The sequence below is a fragment of the Carex rostrata genome, chromosome 19, assembly GCF_964058835.1.
Source record: "Carex rostrata chromosome 19, lpCarRost1.2, whole genome shotgun sequence".
Lineage (NCBI taxonomy): Eukaryota > Viridiplantae > Streptophyta > Magnoliopsida > Poales > Cyperaceae > Carex > Carex rostrata.
Genome location: NC_135936.1, coordinates 3,214,164 through 3,233,018, shown reverse-complemented (window position 1 = coordinate 3,233,018; position 18,855 = coordinate 3,214,164). Strand labels below are relative to the sequence as shown.

At 32.8% G+C, this 18,855-nt stretch overlaps 1 protein-coding gene and 1 pseudogene across 2 annotated transcripts; both read left to right on the top strand.

The window, feature by feature from the left end:
* The first annotated feature begins 2,600 nt into the window (after nucleotides 1-2,600).
* On the top strand, nucleotides 2,601-6,457 carry LOC144571577 (peroxisomal membrane protein PMP22-like). Of its 2 annotated transcripts, XM_078320915.1 has the most exons (7): nucleotides 2,603-2,769; nucleotides 2,901-2,999; nucleotides 3,717-3,818; nucleotides 5,273-5,348; nucleotides 5,648-5,718; nucleotides 5,964-6,049; nucleotides 6,167-6,457. In XM_078320915.1, the coding sequence occupies exons 1-7, from the start codon at nucleotides 2,698-2,700 to the stop codon at nucleotides 6,216-6,218; spliced, it is 558 nt and encodes a 185-aa protein (XP_078177041.1). In that variant the 5' UTR covers nucleotides 2,603-2,697; the 3' UTR covers nucleotides 6,219-6,457. The 2 variants fall into 2 exon arrangements, with proteins under 2 accessions (XP_078177042.1, XP_078177041.1); XM_078320916.1 differs by lacking the exon at nucleotides 5,648-5,718 and having other exon boundaries at nucleotides 2,601-2,769.
* A 4,612-nt stretch (nucleotides 6,458-11,069) lies between these two features.
* LOC144571576 (putative F-box protein At4g22030 pseudogene) lies at nucleotides 11,070-12,532 on the top strand (annotated as a pseudogene).
* Nucleotides 12,533-18,855: the final 6,323 nt, after the last annotated feature.

Sequence of the window (18,855 nt, the reverse complement as noted above, 5' to 3'; positions counted from 1 at the left end):
CAGTACCTCGTGCGCTGTTTGCGTTACTGTTTGATGGTGCTCATTGAATGTTCTGTTGCATCTTTCTCGCCATAACACAAACACCATTGCCATCTGCACTTGCCTAGTTTTGCTATATTGAGAGCTTAACATCGCCTGTCGGTAGTTCCCATTTCTGAAGTGCTGACATTGTCCATTTTGAACAAGTAATCCATTAAATGAAGATTTTTCAATGTTTGTAAACACAAATTTATATGATTTAAAATGTGTTTGAAGAATAAACTTTAAAATGTGTTTGTAAACACAGGTTTATATGTTTGTAACACAGATTTTTTAATTTTTGTAAATAGATGTTTATATGCTTTAAAATGTATTTGTAAACACAGGTTTATATGTTTGTAACAAAAATTTTCAATGTTTGTAAACACAGGTTTATATGCTTTAAAATGTGTTTGTAAACACAGGTTTATATGCACAAATTTTCATTGCTTTGTTTATGTTGTTTTCTTGCCAGTATATATTGATTTACTTGCTTTACACACAAGTTTATATGCTTTACAATGTGTTTGAAGAATAAGCTTTAAAATGTGTTTGTAAACACAGGTTTATATGTTTGTAACACAGATTTTTTAATTTTTGTAAACACAGGTTTATATGCTTTAAAATGTGTTTGTAAACACAAGTTTATATGTTTGTAACAAATTTTTTAATGTTTGTAAACATAGATTTATATGCTTTAAAATGTGTTTGTAAACAGAGGTTTATATGCACAAATTTTCATTGCTTTGTTTATATTGTTTTCTTGCCAGTATATATCGATTTACTTGCTTTACATATTGGTTTATATGCTTTAAAATGTGTTTGAAGAATAAGCTTTAAAATGTGTTTGTAAACACAGATTTTTCAATGTTTGTAAACACAGTTTATATGTTTTAAAATGTGTTTGTAAACACAGGTTTATATTCTTTAAAATGTGCTTGTAAACACATGTTTATATGCACAAATTTTCAATGCTTTGTTTATGTTGTTTGCTTGCCAGTATATATTGATTTACATGCTTTAGTTGTTCACATGTACTGTTCCTGACACATTTTGCACAAATGAAGAAAATTTGTGCTGGGGGACGCCCTCGGGGATCAGTACAAATTTAGAGGTGTAAATTTCGTGCTCGGGGACGCGCTTGGGGATTGGTTCCAGTTTAGATCTGTAAATTTTTGCTCGGGGACAAATTCGGGGATTCATTTTTGTTTTTAAAAATGAAAATTTAACTCATTTACAATGAAAGTTAAACACTTGAACGCAGTAGATTAAACGCTTTCCTTTATATGTTTCAATTATATGATTGTTTCGCTGCATTTGGCGGTGCTTTTGTTAAATTTGTTTAACAGAGCGTTTTTCTCTTCATGCAGCGGAATTCTATATAATAAAGAAAGATTTACTGTTATTGCGCTGTATGAAGTAAAACCTGATCTTTTTGTCGTCGATATTCTAGAAGGTTGGGAGACGCGCACGGGTACTTTGTTTGGAGTACAATTATCAGCTTCCTAAAAATAAATATTTATTTTATAGAAAATGATGTTTTTTTTTTTGAGTTAAAAGAGAAAATGATGTTTGATAGAAACTTTTATGAAACAACTTGAGAACTTAAAAATTACCTAGGAAAAAGTAGTGCAGCACGCACTTGCAAATCCAGCAAACATAGAATTAGAAAAGAGGAGAGGGATTACATATTCTCGTGAAATAATTGATAAATCTGACAAAATGATCTTGGTTTAAATATAAGAGGGTTAATTTCCTACATACCTTCAAGACATCTCTAATTTCTTATTTACCACTCAAGCCTTTAATATATCTTAGTTGTCCCTTTTTAGCCTATGAAACCATTCTCACCTCCAAATCCCAACCCAACTCACTGATAATTGGAAATGAAAAGCTCGAGGTGCTTCTGTTCAATCTTGGTGGGCTCGTAACAGATGACGTAGAAAAAAAAGAAAAGAAGAAGGACAATTTTGTCTTTTAATTTTTTAATCAAGATTTTTTATAATTCAATTGGAGATAATTTTGAAATGATTAAGTGATGGATAAATAAGAAATTGTTACAAGAGTTAAGGAACAAATAAGATAAATTAAAGACTTGAGAGGTAAATAAGAATTTAGAGATGTCTTGAAAAATATGTAGGAAATTAACTCAAATATAAAATTATTACGTTTTCTCAGGAATTTTTTTTTTTTTTATTATGAGCATGATATATTGTTAAACTGTTAAACATATCATTAAATTAGCAAGAAATCGGAGGCCAACCAGAATAAAAGCCAATAGAGAGGATACGGAAATCTTTTGTTGCGATATTAAATTTATTTAATTTTGCCATAGTCCATGGAGATGCTTGTCACATTGCTTATTTGTTATTGCTCAACTACATGATCTTTCGGATTCTCTGTGTACATAAAAACACCATAATATAGAGAAATCTACTGACTACGGGACCCACTTGGAATTATAAGCTTCTAAGTTGTGGGATCCACCAGATTTTCTTAACCACACGGTTTGGTATATTGACCGACTCAGGAAATCCTACACGATCATTAATGATAGGACCCACCTGTTAAGCAATTTAGCAGTGTTTCTGCCAGCGAGAGCACAGAGAGAAGGAGAAGTAGAGCGCCTAAAAAGAGGCACGAGAGTGCGAAAGAGAGAGAGAGAGAGAAGAGAGAGAGATGGGAGAGATAGTAAAGAAGGGATGGAGCCAGTACATGCTCCAACTCCAGCTTCATCCATTAAGAACAAAGGTAACAATATTTAAGCAGAAAATTCGCTCTCTTTGTTCATTTTCGATCTTTTCATTATTTAATTTCAAATTGATGTTTGATTGTACTAATTTTGCGGTTTAATTTTCCTGATTTGGGGGAGAATTGAATAGATGATTACGGCGGGGATATTAGCTGGGATCAGCGACTCAACTGCGCAGAAACTCTCTGGTATAAAGAAGATTGAGTTGAGGCGCCTTCTCCTCAAAATGGTACTATCCCTTTTCTATCTTCTTGTGTGGTGATTTCTGATCCTTGTACCGGGTTATTGATTTGGGGATGAGATCACGTACCGTTTTTTAATTTGAGTATGCAGTTGTAAACAAGAAATTGCCACAAAAGATCGATGCTGTGAATTAGGATCAGTTATGGTGGATTAGTAAGAAGTTTTGGCCACAGGCAATTGTTTAAGGCAGGCATGATTGCATTTGATATCTTTAAACAAACAAGATAAAATAAAATAAGTAATGCTCACATACTGTGCATCAATTTGCCAATTTAAAAATGAATTATTTCTTTGGGCTAATTGGCCATTCCATGAAGTTTTGAGTGTGAAATGCTTTCTTATGGAAATAAATCTGCTACGATCCTGAGGAATTGTAGGGTCCTATGATTCTAAATCCAACCTTTTATTTTTTGAGTTGTATGAATCTCCATAGAAGTTGTTTTTAATGAACGAATCTCAAAACAAATGAAAGGTTAGATTTAGAATCGTAGCAGATTTATTTCCGTTTTCTTATATATTACTGACCAAATATAAAGACAATTTGATGTAAGGCCGCTATGTTGTGATTTTTATTATTTGGGGGTGCGGGTGTTGGGGGTCCTTTTCGTCACCAATCCTAGTATAATTACAACTTTTGATGTTCTTACAAATATAGAAGTTGCTTAGTTTCCTTTTTCTTAATCTTTTCTTTTCACAAAAACAGCTTTTTGGATTTGCATATGGAGGGCCTTTTGGTCATGTAGTACACAAGGCGCTGGATTCCATTTTCAAAGGAAAGAGAGACAAAAAAACTGTTGCTAAGAAGGTACAGATGAAGGAATATAAGGCTTTTTTTGGGCAATCTAACAATAACAAACAAATTTATTAGTATCAATAATTAATAGAAATAATATATAATGATGTTGATGATACAAATAGCAATAGTAATGATATTTAAGGGAAATAGTATAATAATTATGGTAGCAACAGTAGTAGTAATAATAATAACACTAAATAGTAGTAGTAATAATAAATGTAAGGGAAAATTGGTTATTTGCCACTCCAAAACCTTCAAATTTGAAAAATGCCATTCTGAAATTTGAAATTGTAATAATGTCATTCTAAACTTCATTAATTTTTAATTTTGCCACTCCAAATAATTAATGACTAAAATACCATCCCTTCTTATCCTCTACTTCTTCTCCTGCTTTCTCTTCTTCTTTATATTCTCCTCCCATGGCCATGACCATGACCATGTTGAAAATGGAAAGCTTCTTTTTCAATTTTTGGCTTTATAATTTGAGAGCTTCTTTTTCCCATTTTTCAATTTGAGAGCTTCTTTATAATTTGTGGATACGTACTTGTCTTGATAAATACTGAACACATTATGAGCGTGAATCAAGTCATAGGTTCTTGGGTATGTTGAGAATGCCTCGCACCAATCCTGGTACGTGACTATGAACCCTCTCTCAAAAATGACACCTAGCGTGTTCTTGTCAGAGTGTGCGGGAACCACGTTCATAACCAACACATTGAACTTATCCACAGCTGCGGCAAATCCACCAAGGTTCGCATTCATGTCCACGACGTTGCAGTACCGGCCTTGAGGTAGAGGTGGTATCATCTTTTTTTTAGTGTGATATGCGCTCGATTCACATCTTGTTGTCAATTTTCGACATTGCTTGGCCATGGGAGGAGAACATAAAGAAGAAAAGAAAGTAGGAGAAGAAGAAGAAGAGAAGAAGGGAGGGTATTTTAGTTATCAATTATTTGGAGTGAAAAAAAAAAATTAATGAAGTTTAGAGTGGCATTATTACAATTTCAAATTTCGGGATGACATTTTTCAAATTTGAAGGTTTTGGAGTGGCAAATAACCAATTTCCCCTAAATGTAATAGTATTAAAATAGTTTTCTTTGAGAAAAAATAGTATTGACATAGTTGTAATAGCAAAAATAATAGTAGTATTAACAACAGTAATACTAATAATGGTACTACGAATACTATTAGCAGTTATGCTACTTATCACAGTAACGATTATAGTAGTAGGAATGATAATTATAATTCTAATGATTATGCCGGTAATGACGATTGAAGCAATATTGAAATTGTAGAACTAATAATACTACTTGTACTAATACAATAAGAACAACAATAATGATGCTAATAAAACTAATACTACTAATACAAATAGCAATACTAATAACAATAGTATGAACACAGTATTATTATTATTTAATAGTAATTAAATTAATTTACTAGAGTTTCTATTTTTTTTCCAGGTGTTGCTTGAACAAGTGACCTTATCTCCTTGGAACAACTTGGTATTCTTGTTTTACTATGGATTGGTTGTAGAGAGTAAGTTTAATCAACAACTTCTTGAAGTGTCACACTGTACTAGCATTTAAAACTCATCAGATCTGAGTTGTTTGGTATCAAATAATTTAGTTTTCCTTGCATTTGTTTTCTCTATTGGCATGGTACCTACCGATTATGGCTCAATCAATCCAAACCAATTATTCAAATTTTTTGTAAAACATTGTCAACAAGTCAAGAAAGGAAACAAAAAGAAATGTCATTAAAAGGAAATAAAAAAAGGAAGATACTTTTTGTTATTTGAGTGGAAGTTCCAAAATAAATAGACTACTGTTTTACAGGGAGACCTTGGTCGGAGGTGAAAATGAGAGTCAAGAAACAATATCCCTCTGTTCAGCTTGCTGCATGGATGGTATTAATTACTGAAACTCTCCAAGATTTGATAATTGCACATATACCCTTCCTGCTTTAGCTTTAGTGTTGCAAACCTAATAGATATAGTTGATTTTCATGAAGGTTTTTACTCTTACTCTCTTCTTGGGGATACACCTAAATATCTGATTATATATTTTTATTTTCTAAGTAATTTACTTAAATAGGTCAAGTTGGAACTTTTGCACAATTTCCCTGATTTTTACTTGTAATATTTTTATGCAGTTTTGGCCTATAGTGGGATGGATAAACCATCTATACATGCCTCTCCAGCTACGTGTGATCTTTCAAAGTTTTGTTGCGTGCTGCTGGTACATACATCCCTTTGCTCTATCACATATTAATCTCGAAACTTTAATTTAATAAAACATTGATTTATGAATTAATGTGTTTTTTTTTTATTCTTTTATTTTAATTTCTTATTGCAGGGGAATATTTCTTAATCTAAGAGCAAGAACTATGACTCTCAAGAACCAATAATTGCAGAACTCCATCTTTATTTGTAAAATTTAGATTTTCAATTGTTTCCTTTTTAGGTTTTATTTATTTGAAATAATAGGTACTTTCATTACAAGATTCCTCAAAAAAACTTTCATTACAAGAAAATTGGATTTAAAATCGGTATGCATATCTGAATCCAAAAAAGCTATCAAGTTATTCTTATTTAATGATGTAAAATTAAATCCTGTGTTAAATTAGTAATCTTTTGGTATTTCATATGTCCAGTTATGATCCGTCAGTCACTCTAGGTTAATTTGAAATTTATATTTTTGCTGCATCTCACTACTGCTCCTATTTCATGAAATGTACAAGCTCAGATTTTAAAAGAGTTTCCGTTAACTGCACCTGTAAGATCTCTAAGAAAAATAACCGGGTTTTGCTATGATATTTCCAATTGAAATATATAGAACATGAGCGCAAGTAATTTTGACTATTCACTTCACTACAGGGTTGAATCAGTATTTTTTTTTTTTTGAAAACCATATAGCGGCTATCAGATTTTTACAGAAAAATATAAAAATGATCAATTACATCTACTGGCACGCCTTCCTCTGAATCCCTCACTGTACCAGTACTGTACTCAGCACCAACGCAACCACTGAAGTTCCTCTTGTACCGCTCTGTGAGCTAAACACCTTGGTGGACAGCATCTGTTCTAAAAACAATTGCTGTTTCGTTCCTTCCAGAGCGTCCAGCAAGCAGCAGTAAATAGCACTCCCCGTGTCCTAGAAGGCATCCTTCCTTTACTATTCTGCCAAGGCTAATGTATGCTTGCTGTACCGATTGGTAACATTGGTTTGATTCGTGTGAGTGCATGAGTCAGCATCCAATCTGTGAAGCCACGGCCACCCCATCATCCCAAAACTGTACATAAATTAGTGATTTTCTTAAGGTGAAAATCTGGCAAGCAAAAGGTGGAATAGCTCTTAACAAATAGACGATATTTTTATGACAGGTGTGCTTCGTATGGCCAGCCTTTCTTGGTGGTTAATATGTAGATTCTTTTTATTTTTTAAAGTACACCCTCAAGCTGTTTGTAGTTTTGCAATTATTATTCGTAAGAACTATTATTCCTCAAATTATTTTTATAATGAGACCAAATTATAATATTGTTACTAATGCTGTTATTATTATTTTTTATTATCAATTTTTATGAACAAAAATGTATTACTTGTATGTTGTCTGAGGAGGGTTCAAATGCCTCCATTTTCTTTTCCTCTGTTTTTTGTCTCTATTTTTAAAAACTTTAATAATTCAAAATTTAAAATTTAAAAGTCAAAATAAAACAATTGGATATGATATATATCATTTTATCTATGCACGTGTAAAAAATTATGACATTTCAATTTTGTTGATTTTTAAATGTTCACTTGTACAAACTTTTTGCCGCAATTACTCAAAAATCAATTTTCCTATTCGAAATTGTAGGAAAATTTAGAACTAATCTAGAAATTGTAGCGGAGTTTTTCAAATAAATTGTCGCAATATGAATTAGTATTTTTGAAAATCAACTGATATAGAGCTTCACATTAACAAAATTGTTAATTAATATGACCATTATCCCCTCTTTTGATTGCAAAAAATATATTCATGGCTGATGGAATTAAAATGGAATAAAATTGTCGCAATATGAATTAGTATTTTTGAAAATCAACTGATATAGAGCTTCACATTAACAAAATTGTTAATTAATATGACCATTATCCCCTCTTTTGATTGCAAAAAATATATTCATGGCTGATGGAATTAAAATGGAATAAAATTGTCGCAATATGAATTAGTATTTTTGAAAATCAACTGATATAGAGCTTCACATTAACAAAATTGTTAATTAATATGACCATTATCCCCTCTTTTGATTGCAAAAAATATATTCATGGCTGATGGAATTAAAATGGAATAAAATTGTCGCAATATGAATTAGTATTTTTGAAAATCAACTGATATAGAGCTTCACATTAACAAAATTGTTAATTAATATGACCATTATCCCCTCTTTTGATTGCAAAAAATATATTCATGGCTGATGGAATTAAAATGGAATAAAATTGTCTCAATATGAATTAGTATTTTTGAAAATCAACTGATATAGAGCTTCACATTAACAAAATTGTTAATTAATATGACCATTATCCCCTCTTTTGATTGCAAAAAATATATTCATGGCTGATGGAATTAAAATGGAATAAAATTGTCGCAATATGAATTAGTATTTTTGAAAATCAACTGATATAGAGCTTCACATTAACAAAATTGTAAATTAATATGACCATTGCCCCCTCTTTTGATTGCAAAAATATATTCATGATTGTAATGTATTTACTGTCCAGTGCCCACCATTGCTTTACATCTGATAAACCTTTATTTTCTTCGGCAATAAATCAGCAAAATATTATATTTGTAGTTCCTCTTTTATGTTGATAATTTCTTGTTTTCCATTCAGACTTGCTAGCTTCGTACATATACATATAAAAATAACGAATTGGAATTAACTAGCCATGTCCTTTTATATCATATAGTTAAAAAACCAAATTTAGACTTATTTGCAAGACCATTCAATTACATCTCGCTTGTTTTAATTTGTTTTGAGAAAAGCTCGATATCAGATTTCAGTTGCAGGGTTGTTATTTTCTTTTGAAAAGCTAGATATCGTTTGTTTAATTTTGTTTTCAGCAGATGTGTGTGGTCATAGTGATTTAATTAATATATGTTCCTGATTTTAGAAAATATCTCAAATATTATTTTGGATGTTCAGATCGGACGTTTAGTATTATAGCTAGAAAATATCTCAAGCCGCTAGTCCAGTTTTTTTTTTTTTTTTTTTTGATTACCTCATGCCCGTAGGCCTCACATTACAAAGAAAACACCTTGAACTTACATCGCATCAGCTTACCCTATAACCAAAGATAGAGTAAAAACTTAAATTAAAAACATAGGATATGTAAAACCCATGTATGATTCTCCCAGTCTCCTACCCTTGTTTGCCAAAGAATCAGCCTCCCCATTACTGCCTCTCGGGATGAACTGACAGTCAAAACCCTGATTACACTTCAACCTTTTCCAAATTTCATATGCCCCGAATTTTGTATTAATATTCAAATTTTATATTAAATTTAAAAAAATATCCGAATCGGTTGGTTTTTTCAAAATCTACCCATTCCGGAAATTTTTTTTCCGGAATTAAATTCTAAATCCAGAAATTTTTTTTTCCGGAAACTCGGTTCTAACTCCGGAAATTTTTTTTTTTTTTTTTTTTTTCGGATTTAGGATTTTTTTTAGGAAATTTTTTTTTTCCGAAATTTTTTTTAATTAGGAAATTTTTTTTTCAGTTTTTATTTATAATTTATTTATTTTTTTATTGAAGTATTACAAATATTTAATATATTTTTTAAAAAATAGATGAAATACTATATAATTTGATTTATTCGAAAGACTGCTACAAATAATTCGAATCAACATTTTTCATGCCGGATTTTTTACGGCCGTAAAAAAAAAAAATATAATATAATATATGTATATGTATATGTATATATAATATAATATAGAGGTGGGCTACGGTGAGTTGCAAAGTATATATAATATAATAAAATTCAGTTTAAGTTTTCGTTCAACAGTAGGCATTCAACGATCGGTATTTTCAAAGTTTTCAAAGTCCAAACAGATCGTTGAATACCCTTGTTTGATTATGTTTAATTTTCTAAAATTTATATATTTTTAAGTTTTCGTTCAACGGTAGGCATTCAACGATCTGTTTGGACTTTGAAAATACCGATCGTTGAATGCCTACCGTTGAACGAAAACTTAAACTGAATTTTATTATATTATATATACTTCGCAACTCACCGTAGCCCACCTCTATATTATATATACATATACATATACATATACATATACATATACATATACATATACATATACATATACATATACATATACATATACATATACATATACATATACATATACATATACATATACATATACATATACATATACATATATTATATTATATTATTTTTTTTTACAACCGTAAAAAATCCGGCATGAAAAATATTGATCCGGATTATTTGTAGCAGTCTTTCGAATAAATCAAATTATATAGTATTCCATCTATTTTTTTTTAAATATATTAAATATTTGTAATACTTCAATACAAAAAATAAATAAATTATAAATAAAAACTGAAAAACAAATTTCATAAAAAAAAAATTTCGGAAAAAAAAATTTCCTAAAAAAAAAAAAAAAAAAAAGAAATCCTAAATCCGGAAAAAAAATTTCCAGAGTTAGAACCGAGTTTTCGGAAATTTTTTTTCCGGATTTAGAGTTTAATTCCGGAAATTTTTTTTCCGGAATGGGTAGATTTCGAAAAAACCAACCGATTCGGATATTTTTTTAAATTTAATATAAAATTTGGATATTAATAAAAAATTCGGTCATATGCCTCTTTATGCGCTCTCCAGTCAAACTCCGTTGGTGGTTGTTGGGCTTTGGAGGCATTTACTAAAGTTTGACAGTCAGAGAGGAAGGTGCACTGTTGAATCCCCCGTTGAGAGACATGCTCCAAAGCGTTCAAAGCCCCAGTTGCTAGTCCAGTTTCAACTTTTGAGTAAAGATAAATTCCTTGTACTGTTTAGACTCCTTCAACAATCAACATTGAACATTCAATACAACTTATTCAAAGCATACGCTTGTATACTATTCATACATCGATCACAGTCAAAGTATACCGAGTCAAATCAATATCCCAACCAAAATATTCCAACTAACATCACGACTTGCATATATATAAATACACGTTCCCACTCTCCGTTCTCTCCAACCATCATAACACCAAGAAAATCAAGAGAAGAAAGAGAGATCAAAATCACCATTAAACTAAGCTCCAACAAATTATCAAAGAAAGGTTAATCAATTACGAGCAATATGGCAAGTTTGAGAACCCAAGGCCTTTGTTTACCCTCCACATCTTACTCGCGTCAGCGCCGTTCTATTTCTTGCCGTGCGAACCTCCGTATCAGTACCTCTGATCTCAGTCCAAGGAGAACGGCTGCAATTCAAAATCGAGAGCCCATGATCAAGCTAGAGGATCTAACCCTAAACCAACAACAATACACTGTCATCACCGAAATCATTAAAAGAAGGTCACCTCGTAGCCCAAAAGAGAGCGCATTGTCACTTGAGAAGCTACGGGCCATCGCCGAGGCTGTAGCTGACAGAGCAGAAATGCATGATATAATTGGTACACAGAGAAATAATTGGAACCATCTGTTTCTCCACTCTATCAACTCTTTGTCTCTCTCCGCCTCTCTCATGACCGGTGTATATGCGGCCCTACCATCACATGTACTCGCGTTCAAGCTCTCATCTGTGCTTCTTTTTTCAGCCGCAGCCGGCATGATGGTCATAGTTAACAAGATACAACCATCTCAGTTGGCTGAAGAACAACGTAACGCGACTAGGCTGTGGAAGCAACTTGGGCGCGAGATCGGCCAAATGCTAAGTATAAAATCTCGTTTCACAAAAAGAGATGTAAATTTGGCGATGGATAAGGTGCTTGCGCTTGACAAGGCTTATCCACTGCCTTTGCTCCCCGGCATGCTGGAAAAGTTCCCTGAGAAGGTGGAGCCCACATGTTGGTGGCCTCGAAAGGAAAATGAACAGAAACAAAATTTGCAGAATCAGAACAAAATCGATGGAAATGGTTGGAACAAGGAGTTGGAGGAGGCAATGACAGGTCTACTAAATGTGCTAAGGACTAAAGATGAGTCTAATTACCTCGAGATTGGCAAGTTGGTATTGAGCATCAACAAGTGTTTAGCCACGGCAGGACCCGTAATTGCTGCATCAGCTGCGATCGCAGCCGGGCTAGTGGGTTCTCCAATCGGTGGATCGTGGGCCCCAGTGGTCTCAGTCGTCGGGGGAGCTTTAGTACCGGTTGTGAACACATTGGGACATGGTGCACAGTTGGGGATGATCTTTGAGTTGCTTAGGAACTGTGCCGGGTTTTACCGGCGGTTACAAGAGGAGATCGAGCACAACTTGAGTGAGCCGGATGTTAACTCGCGGGAAAATGGAGAAATCTTTGCAACGAAGGTAGCATTGCAACTCGGGAGAAACATGTCTGATCTCAAGGAATTTGCAGCATTTGCTAGTCCCTCCTGTAAAGCCCAGGATTTTAAGGAGTTTGCCGGGAAACTGTTTTAACCTAATTTGTTTTAGTTACTTTTCTTGACCATTAGTAGATCCATTGTAAAGGAAAAAATGACAATTAATTGTAACAACTTGAATTGACCCTCAGTTGATCTTAGATTCTTAGTATGAGAAGTTATGTGTCTTGAAACCAATCATTTTACATTTAAATCTGTATAATTTGGTGTTGTGCACTGATTTTTTATAGTCAAAATCTAAGCCTCCAATTATGAAAATTTAACCATATTACAGTTGTAAAAACCCCTTTTCAATTTTGTTGAAAATATATTCAATTAAAAAAAGCTTTGTTGAAATAGCAACAAAATGGTTCCGAAAATCTTGCTAGTATTAATTAACACGGGTCATTTACTTTTTGAGCAAGAACATACATCGCAAATCTACAATTCAACAATTCCGAGATAATGGTCTTGGTATAACAATTGAATCAATTCAAATACTTTGAATAGTCCATGATTACAGCATAAAAAAAATTTAACGAATAGAATTCATAATTTTGAAAAGAGTGAACGACTTAATTTTTTGAGAAAGAATAAAAGTCATTTTTTTAATAGAACATGACGATTTTTTATTATTTTGAATTTTGAATCGACAATTCATTATAAAAAGTAGTGATTTTATATTGTTTTAATTACTAGCTCAAATATTAGTTCTCGGAAACAACTTAATTGAAAAAAAAATATATGATATTTGCATATATTGTAGAGTCGCGTACTGGCCTCATTCATACATTCTTGAAAATTTCCAAATGAAACACAATTAGCATATAACCACCATACATATTATGCAACTGTATCTTCTCATTAAGAATCAACTAGCTGTCATTTTCCCTAGTGAAATTTAACAAAGGATGAACAGATTATCACTTTATATCTACGAAAGACTAAGATATATTGCTAATAAATTAAACATCATATAAACAAACTAATTAAACCATGGAGATGCGAACACCGCAAAATCATTCAATCTGACACATTTCTTCCGAGTTGCAGTCGGAAGCAGAATTAGAAAATTTAAATAGAAGTGACTAGAACATAATTTTTTAAAAATATATGTAATGTAACAGATGCGATTTGAACTCATGTTTTCCAGAACTATAATGAGCTACAAATAATCATTTTTATATTTTATAAGGAGACGAAGTATATAAAAACTAAAGAAGAAAAAAAATTCAATTATAATATATATAATTAAAAAAATTAAAATTAATAGCGTGGTTAAGCATCTTTTGGAATACACTAAGATCTGCTCTAATGGTGGTGCGAAGGCATCTTCATTTTCTTGCAAATCAACACGCGGCTCCCTCAAATTGCACTCAATCTCCTCTTAAATTTTTTGGTAAGGCCAGCGACAATCCTTAATATCTCAAATATCATTCCCAATTGCGCTCCGAGCTCGACTGTGTTCAAAACCGCCACTAATTAATGCACCTTCAACCATCAATGCCAATGGAGCCCATGAATCGACAATTGAAGAAACCATAAACCCGGTCGCAATAGTTGCTAAATCGACAATAAGACATAGACCTAGGTATGTGGATGATATCCTAAAAACCATGTATCCAATTTATATCGTGTTCGATAATTAGGTGGATATGAGTAGTTTATTTTTTATTAGTTTATCGGATATGTGTATGGATAGGATAAAAAAAAAATTCGTTAAACTTATTAAGGGACTAAGGATATTGGATAAGAGTTATTTTCTATGTATTTTCCTTTAACCAAATTAATAAACAGGGGCAGATCTAAAGCCATCCAAAAGGTGGCTAAGCCGCTGTTAATTAACGAATAGAACTTACAAAATACTCCGTTAATCTTCGTGCGGAAGCGGATCTTGCGAGCGTAGCAGTATCACTGGTTCTGCAAGAAATCACAAACCGAAGCCGGTCGGAAGCCTTGCGTTTTCCACGACCTAAAACCTTCTTATATTAACAGAGTGTTTTTCTCTCTTTCTTAACAGTCTCTATTTTCGGATTTTTTTTTTTATTAGAGATCCAGAGAGAAAATGATATGCATGGTTTATATAAAACCAATGGACCTATTCATAAAGGGTCTGCACCTCTTCATAAAGGGTTGGCATCTATTCATAACGGGTCGGATATTGGATTTGGGTTTCCCATAACGGACGTATTATTTAATAAATCCAACAGCCGCCTCTATGATTTTAAAATTTTAGTTATGTGTATTAAGATTTAATTAAAATTTATATTTTGAGAACATTTTATATAGAGCTGGCCCCCTCATAAATATCACATATTTGCTTGTAGTTAGTTGTTAGAGCTTATTTTGTACTGATGGGGAGAACTTGGATTCAATTCCCACCAATCACAATTTGTACATTTTAAGTTTTAACTCTCTTTATCAAGATTTTTTTGTTCTGCCCCTGTTTAATAAATATGGAATTCTATATAACGATCCGGGTGAGTGCATGAGTCTGCATCCAATCTGTGAAGCCACCCCATCCCAGAACTGTACAGAAATTAGTAATTTTCTTAAGGGGAAAATCTGGCAAGTGAAATTAGGGAGAATAGCTCTTAACTAATAGACGATATTTTTATGGTGTGCTTCGTATAGCCAACCTTTCTTAGTTGCGGCCATGCATGATTAATATGTCGATATTTTTTTTAAAGTGGACCCTCAAATTGTTTGTAGTTTTGCAATTATTATTCGTAAGGACTATCATTCCTCGAATTACTTTTATAATGAGACCAAATTATAATATTTGTTACTAATATTGTTATCATTCTAAATTGTATGCTAAGGTAAAATATTGTCTTCGAGTAAAAACTAAATTTATTTCACCGTACACTTTCTTTTATTATCATTTTTTTATGAACTAAAATGTATTACTTGTATAATGTCGTTTTGCAAATATTAAATTTTTTTTGAAGAATTTTCATTGCACACTCTATCAAATTTAGTGCGGTTCTTTCAATATAATGATGAACTGTTAAATAATTTATGATTGCTAGATTTGTGATGCAGTTATGAAAGTATATATAACAACACCTAATACTACTATTTTCGAGTACAATCCAGTTTTACAAGGAATAACAGTAGAAAATTTTCATTACTACTTAGAGATTACTGAACTCGCCGCCTTATCTAATGTTAATTCAGAAATTACTTAGATGAAGAAAAAAAAATTTAGATTAAATTGGGGATTAAAATAAAAAATGGGAGCTCAACCACTTACTTTTTTTAAGTTACTATTAGAAAGTTACCGTTAGAGATTTTGTATATAAATACACATTATAACCTACCTGTAAAAAAAAAATTAATATACGGCAAATGCTATTTTATCATAAATCACCACAAGAACAGCTGGGTTTTCACGAGGTTAGTTTTCTGGCAATCGCGAGGCTAATTCCTCTCAAAAAACTATTCGCGAGAATAGCTCCTTGCAAAAAGTATCTGCGAGGTTAGCTTCTCGGGAAAAATATGCTTGCCACGTGGCGATGTTTGCAATCTGGAATTGTGTTATACTTTTACCATTGATTAGTCCACGGCAATAATCTGTATTGACATGCATTGTGCTGTACTGATACCATTAAATAGTCCACAGTAATAGTCTGATTATTATCATGGTTAGTTGTACTGATACCATTGAATAATCCACAGTAATAGTCTGATTATTCTCGTTGTTATTCAGTCCACAGTAATAGTCTAATTATTATCGTGGTTACTCAGTTGGACTACTATTAAGACATATTTAAATAGTTCAACATGTGTGATTCAACAGCAAATTAAAAGGCAATAGTTCAACAGCAAATTAAAGGCAATAGTTCAACAACAAAAGTAGTATCCAATTGTAGCCCCATCAGTACCAATCTATGTTACTCCGATACTTCAAACTAGGCCCCGTATCCGTATCGGGAGCATATCGGATACGAATATGGGTACGATACGGGCCTGATACGTACTGGATACGCCAGCTGGCGTATCGGATGATGTGGCGTATCTCTAACTATCTGATACAGCACCGATACGAAACTGAAACGGGTTGATACGGACTGATACAGCCCAAACTCCATCTTGCACCACACATAGACACGGTCTTGTGCACCGCGCAAGGTAAAATTATTTTTGAGCAGCAAACAAGAATCGAACCCAAGATCTACAGAATAAGTGACATGTGACATTCCCGCTGCACCATCTTACTTTTGTTGTATTAACCTACTAAATTTGATATTTATATTATACTTGAGTTTATTTTTTATATTTAATTATATATACAAGTGTTATATCATCAAAATAATTAAAATAAAATATATTTAGTGGCCGTATCGTATCCATGATTTTTGAAAATTCACGTATCGCTGTATCTGTATCGTATCCGATACGATACCCGTCTCCGTATCCATGCAACATAGGTACCAATTGTTTTGGCAGTTACCATAATACCAACTGTTGTTATTAAAGAACTCATTGTTGGCATTATCGGTATTCTAGGCCGGATCAACATGATCGGCCGGATGAGACGTGCTTGCATCCTCCTAAAATATGTAGAAATAAATAAGCGTGGTTTAGGGACGTTGTCATCTATCTAAATATTTGTTACTAATGAACGACTGAGTCATAACATTTAGCATGTACATTGTCATTAATAAACACATTGTAATTAGTGAAAACATAGTACATACCGATAAAGAATTCCGTGGAATGCCCGTTGTCTTACATAATTGATTGATCTCGGTTGCTACTCTATTCATTATCTCTTTATTCATGCTAGCCAACTTCTTGTCGATGTCCATGTTAGAAGCCAAAGTAACAGCTCTAACAATTTCATCAACCTCTTCGCTGCTGTACATTTTTTCCGTATCTCTAGTATTGCTAGAACTATTTGGCCCAACATATATGGTTGATCTACTACGAAGTGTTGACTTTCTTTGCTTCATAGATGTGTTGCCTAATCTATAAGGTTTATGATGAGAGGTTGGTCTGCTGACTTGTTGAAATAGAAGGTCATCGGGTACACTAACATATTCTGAATTTAAAGTTGAGCTGCTGCCCGAGATAGTTTTTCTGTATTTAAAGTTGAAAAATGATAATTACGACATAAGGGTTATCAAACCCTATGCAATCTTTACTTGCTTTGATAGTTTCTAATGAATCTTAAATTTAAAAGAAATTACCAAAACATTGGAGGATTTCTCATCATGAAACTCTATGTTATCAATGTCATTACATGTAATTGGCCGAGTTGTTTGCGCTGGATCATCGCTTGATTAATCATGGACTTGTAAGGTGGATTCCAATTCTTTAAATTTTTTCTCATCAGGGACTTGTGTTTCGGACCAAAATTTAGAGATAACACCTCTTACAAGGCATACAACATCAATGACATAAGATTTCACACACATGAATATGCCTTGCGCAAAACAACTCATAGCAGCGGGGTATGCATCGTTGCAGAGGATAGAGAGTACTACAGAGTTATAAAAGATATAGTTGAGCTAATTTACGAAGGATTCGACAAGATTGTGCTTTTTGAATGTTATTGGTTTGATCCAATAAGTGGAGTAAGGGTTGACAAGAAACATCACCTTGTTGAGGTCAAATACATAGGTCCTAAGTGAGTGGATGGTGGCGATAAAGATAGGATGCAAACCAAACTGGGATCATCAAACGGTTAGAACTGACTCAGACCTCGACATTTTTCAGGAACAGTGGCCGGGTTGTGATTACGAAGTTACGGGTGGAGAGGAGTTAGATATACATACTGTTTTGGTAGATCAAGACAATATAGAAGCAGTGGACCAGGGAGAACTCGCAAAATTAACCTCACGTGTCCAATCCACAGTAAGAGATGATGAGTCTGGGTATGAAACCAAAGTAGAAAATGAACTTAATAATGATGAAGGAACCGATCAATTAGAGGAAGCTGATGAACCATACATATGGTATGTGTATTCATCATTTAATTTCAACATCATTTAATTACATATGCTAATTCGATTTGAGTTTATTAATTTCAAGTGCAATAATTCTCATTAAATAACATTTCCTTTTATCGATACAAATGTGTAGTTGAGATTGGTACATTTAGCACTTATTAGGATCTATATATGTACCAGTTGACTAAAAATCATAATATTGATCATAAAAGTATTGGTCTACTGGCTTGGATCTTAGTAGTTAGTAAGGGATCTTAAGTGTCGATACTAGAAGCAAGCCGTCTTATTCTATTACCAGAAAAAATTGGTAGAAGCAGAAACATTTTACATCAAATTAAGAGTTTCAGGTTGAATGAGCAAGCGTAAAGGTAAATGATTCATTATTTGCTGGGAGTTCTTGTGTCTAGAATGTCCTAACAGTAGACTATATGTTGGACACTAAAATAAAAAACCATAAAGACTTATTTTCTTGCATTATATACTTCGTGGCATACTACGTGAAACCAAAATTAA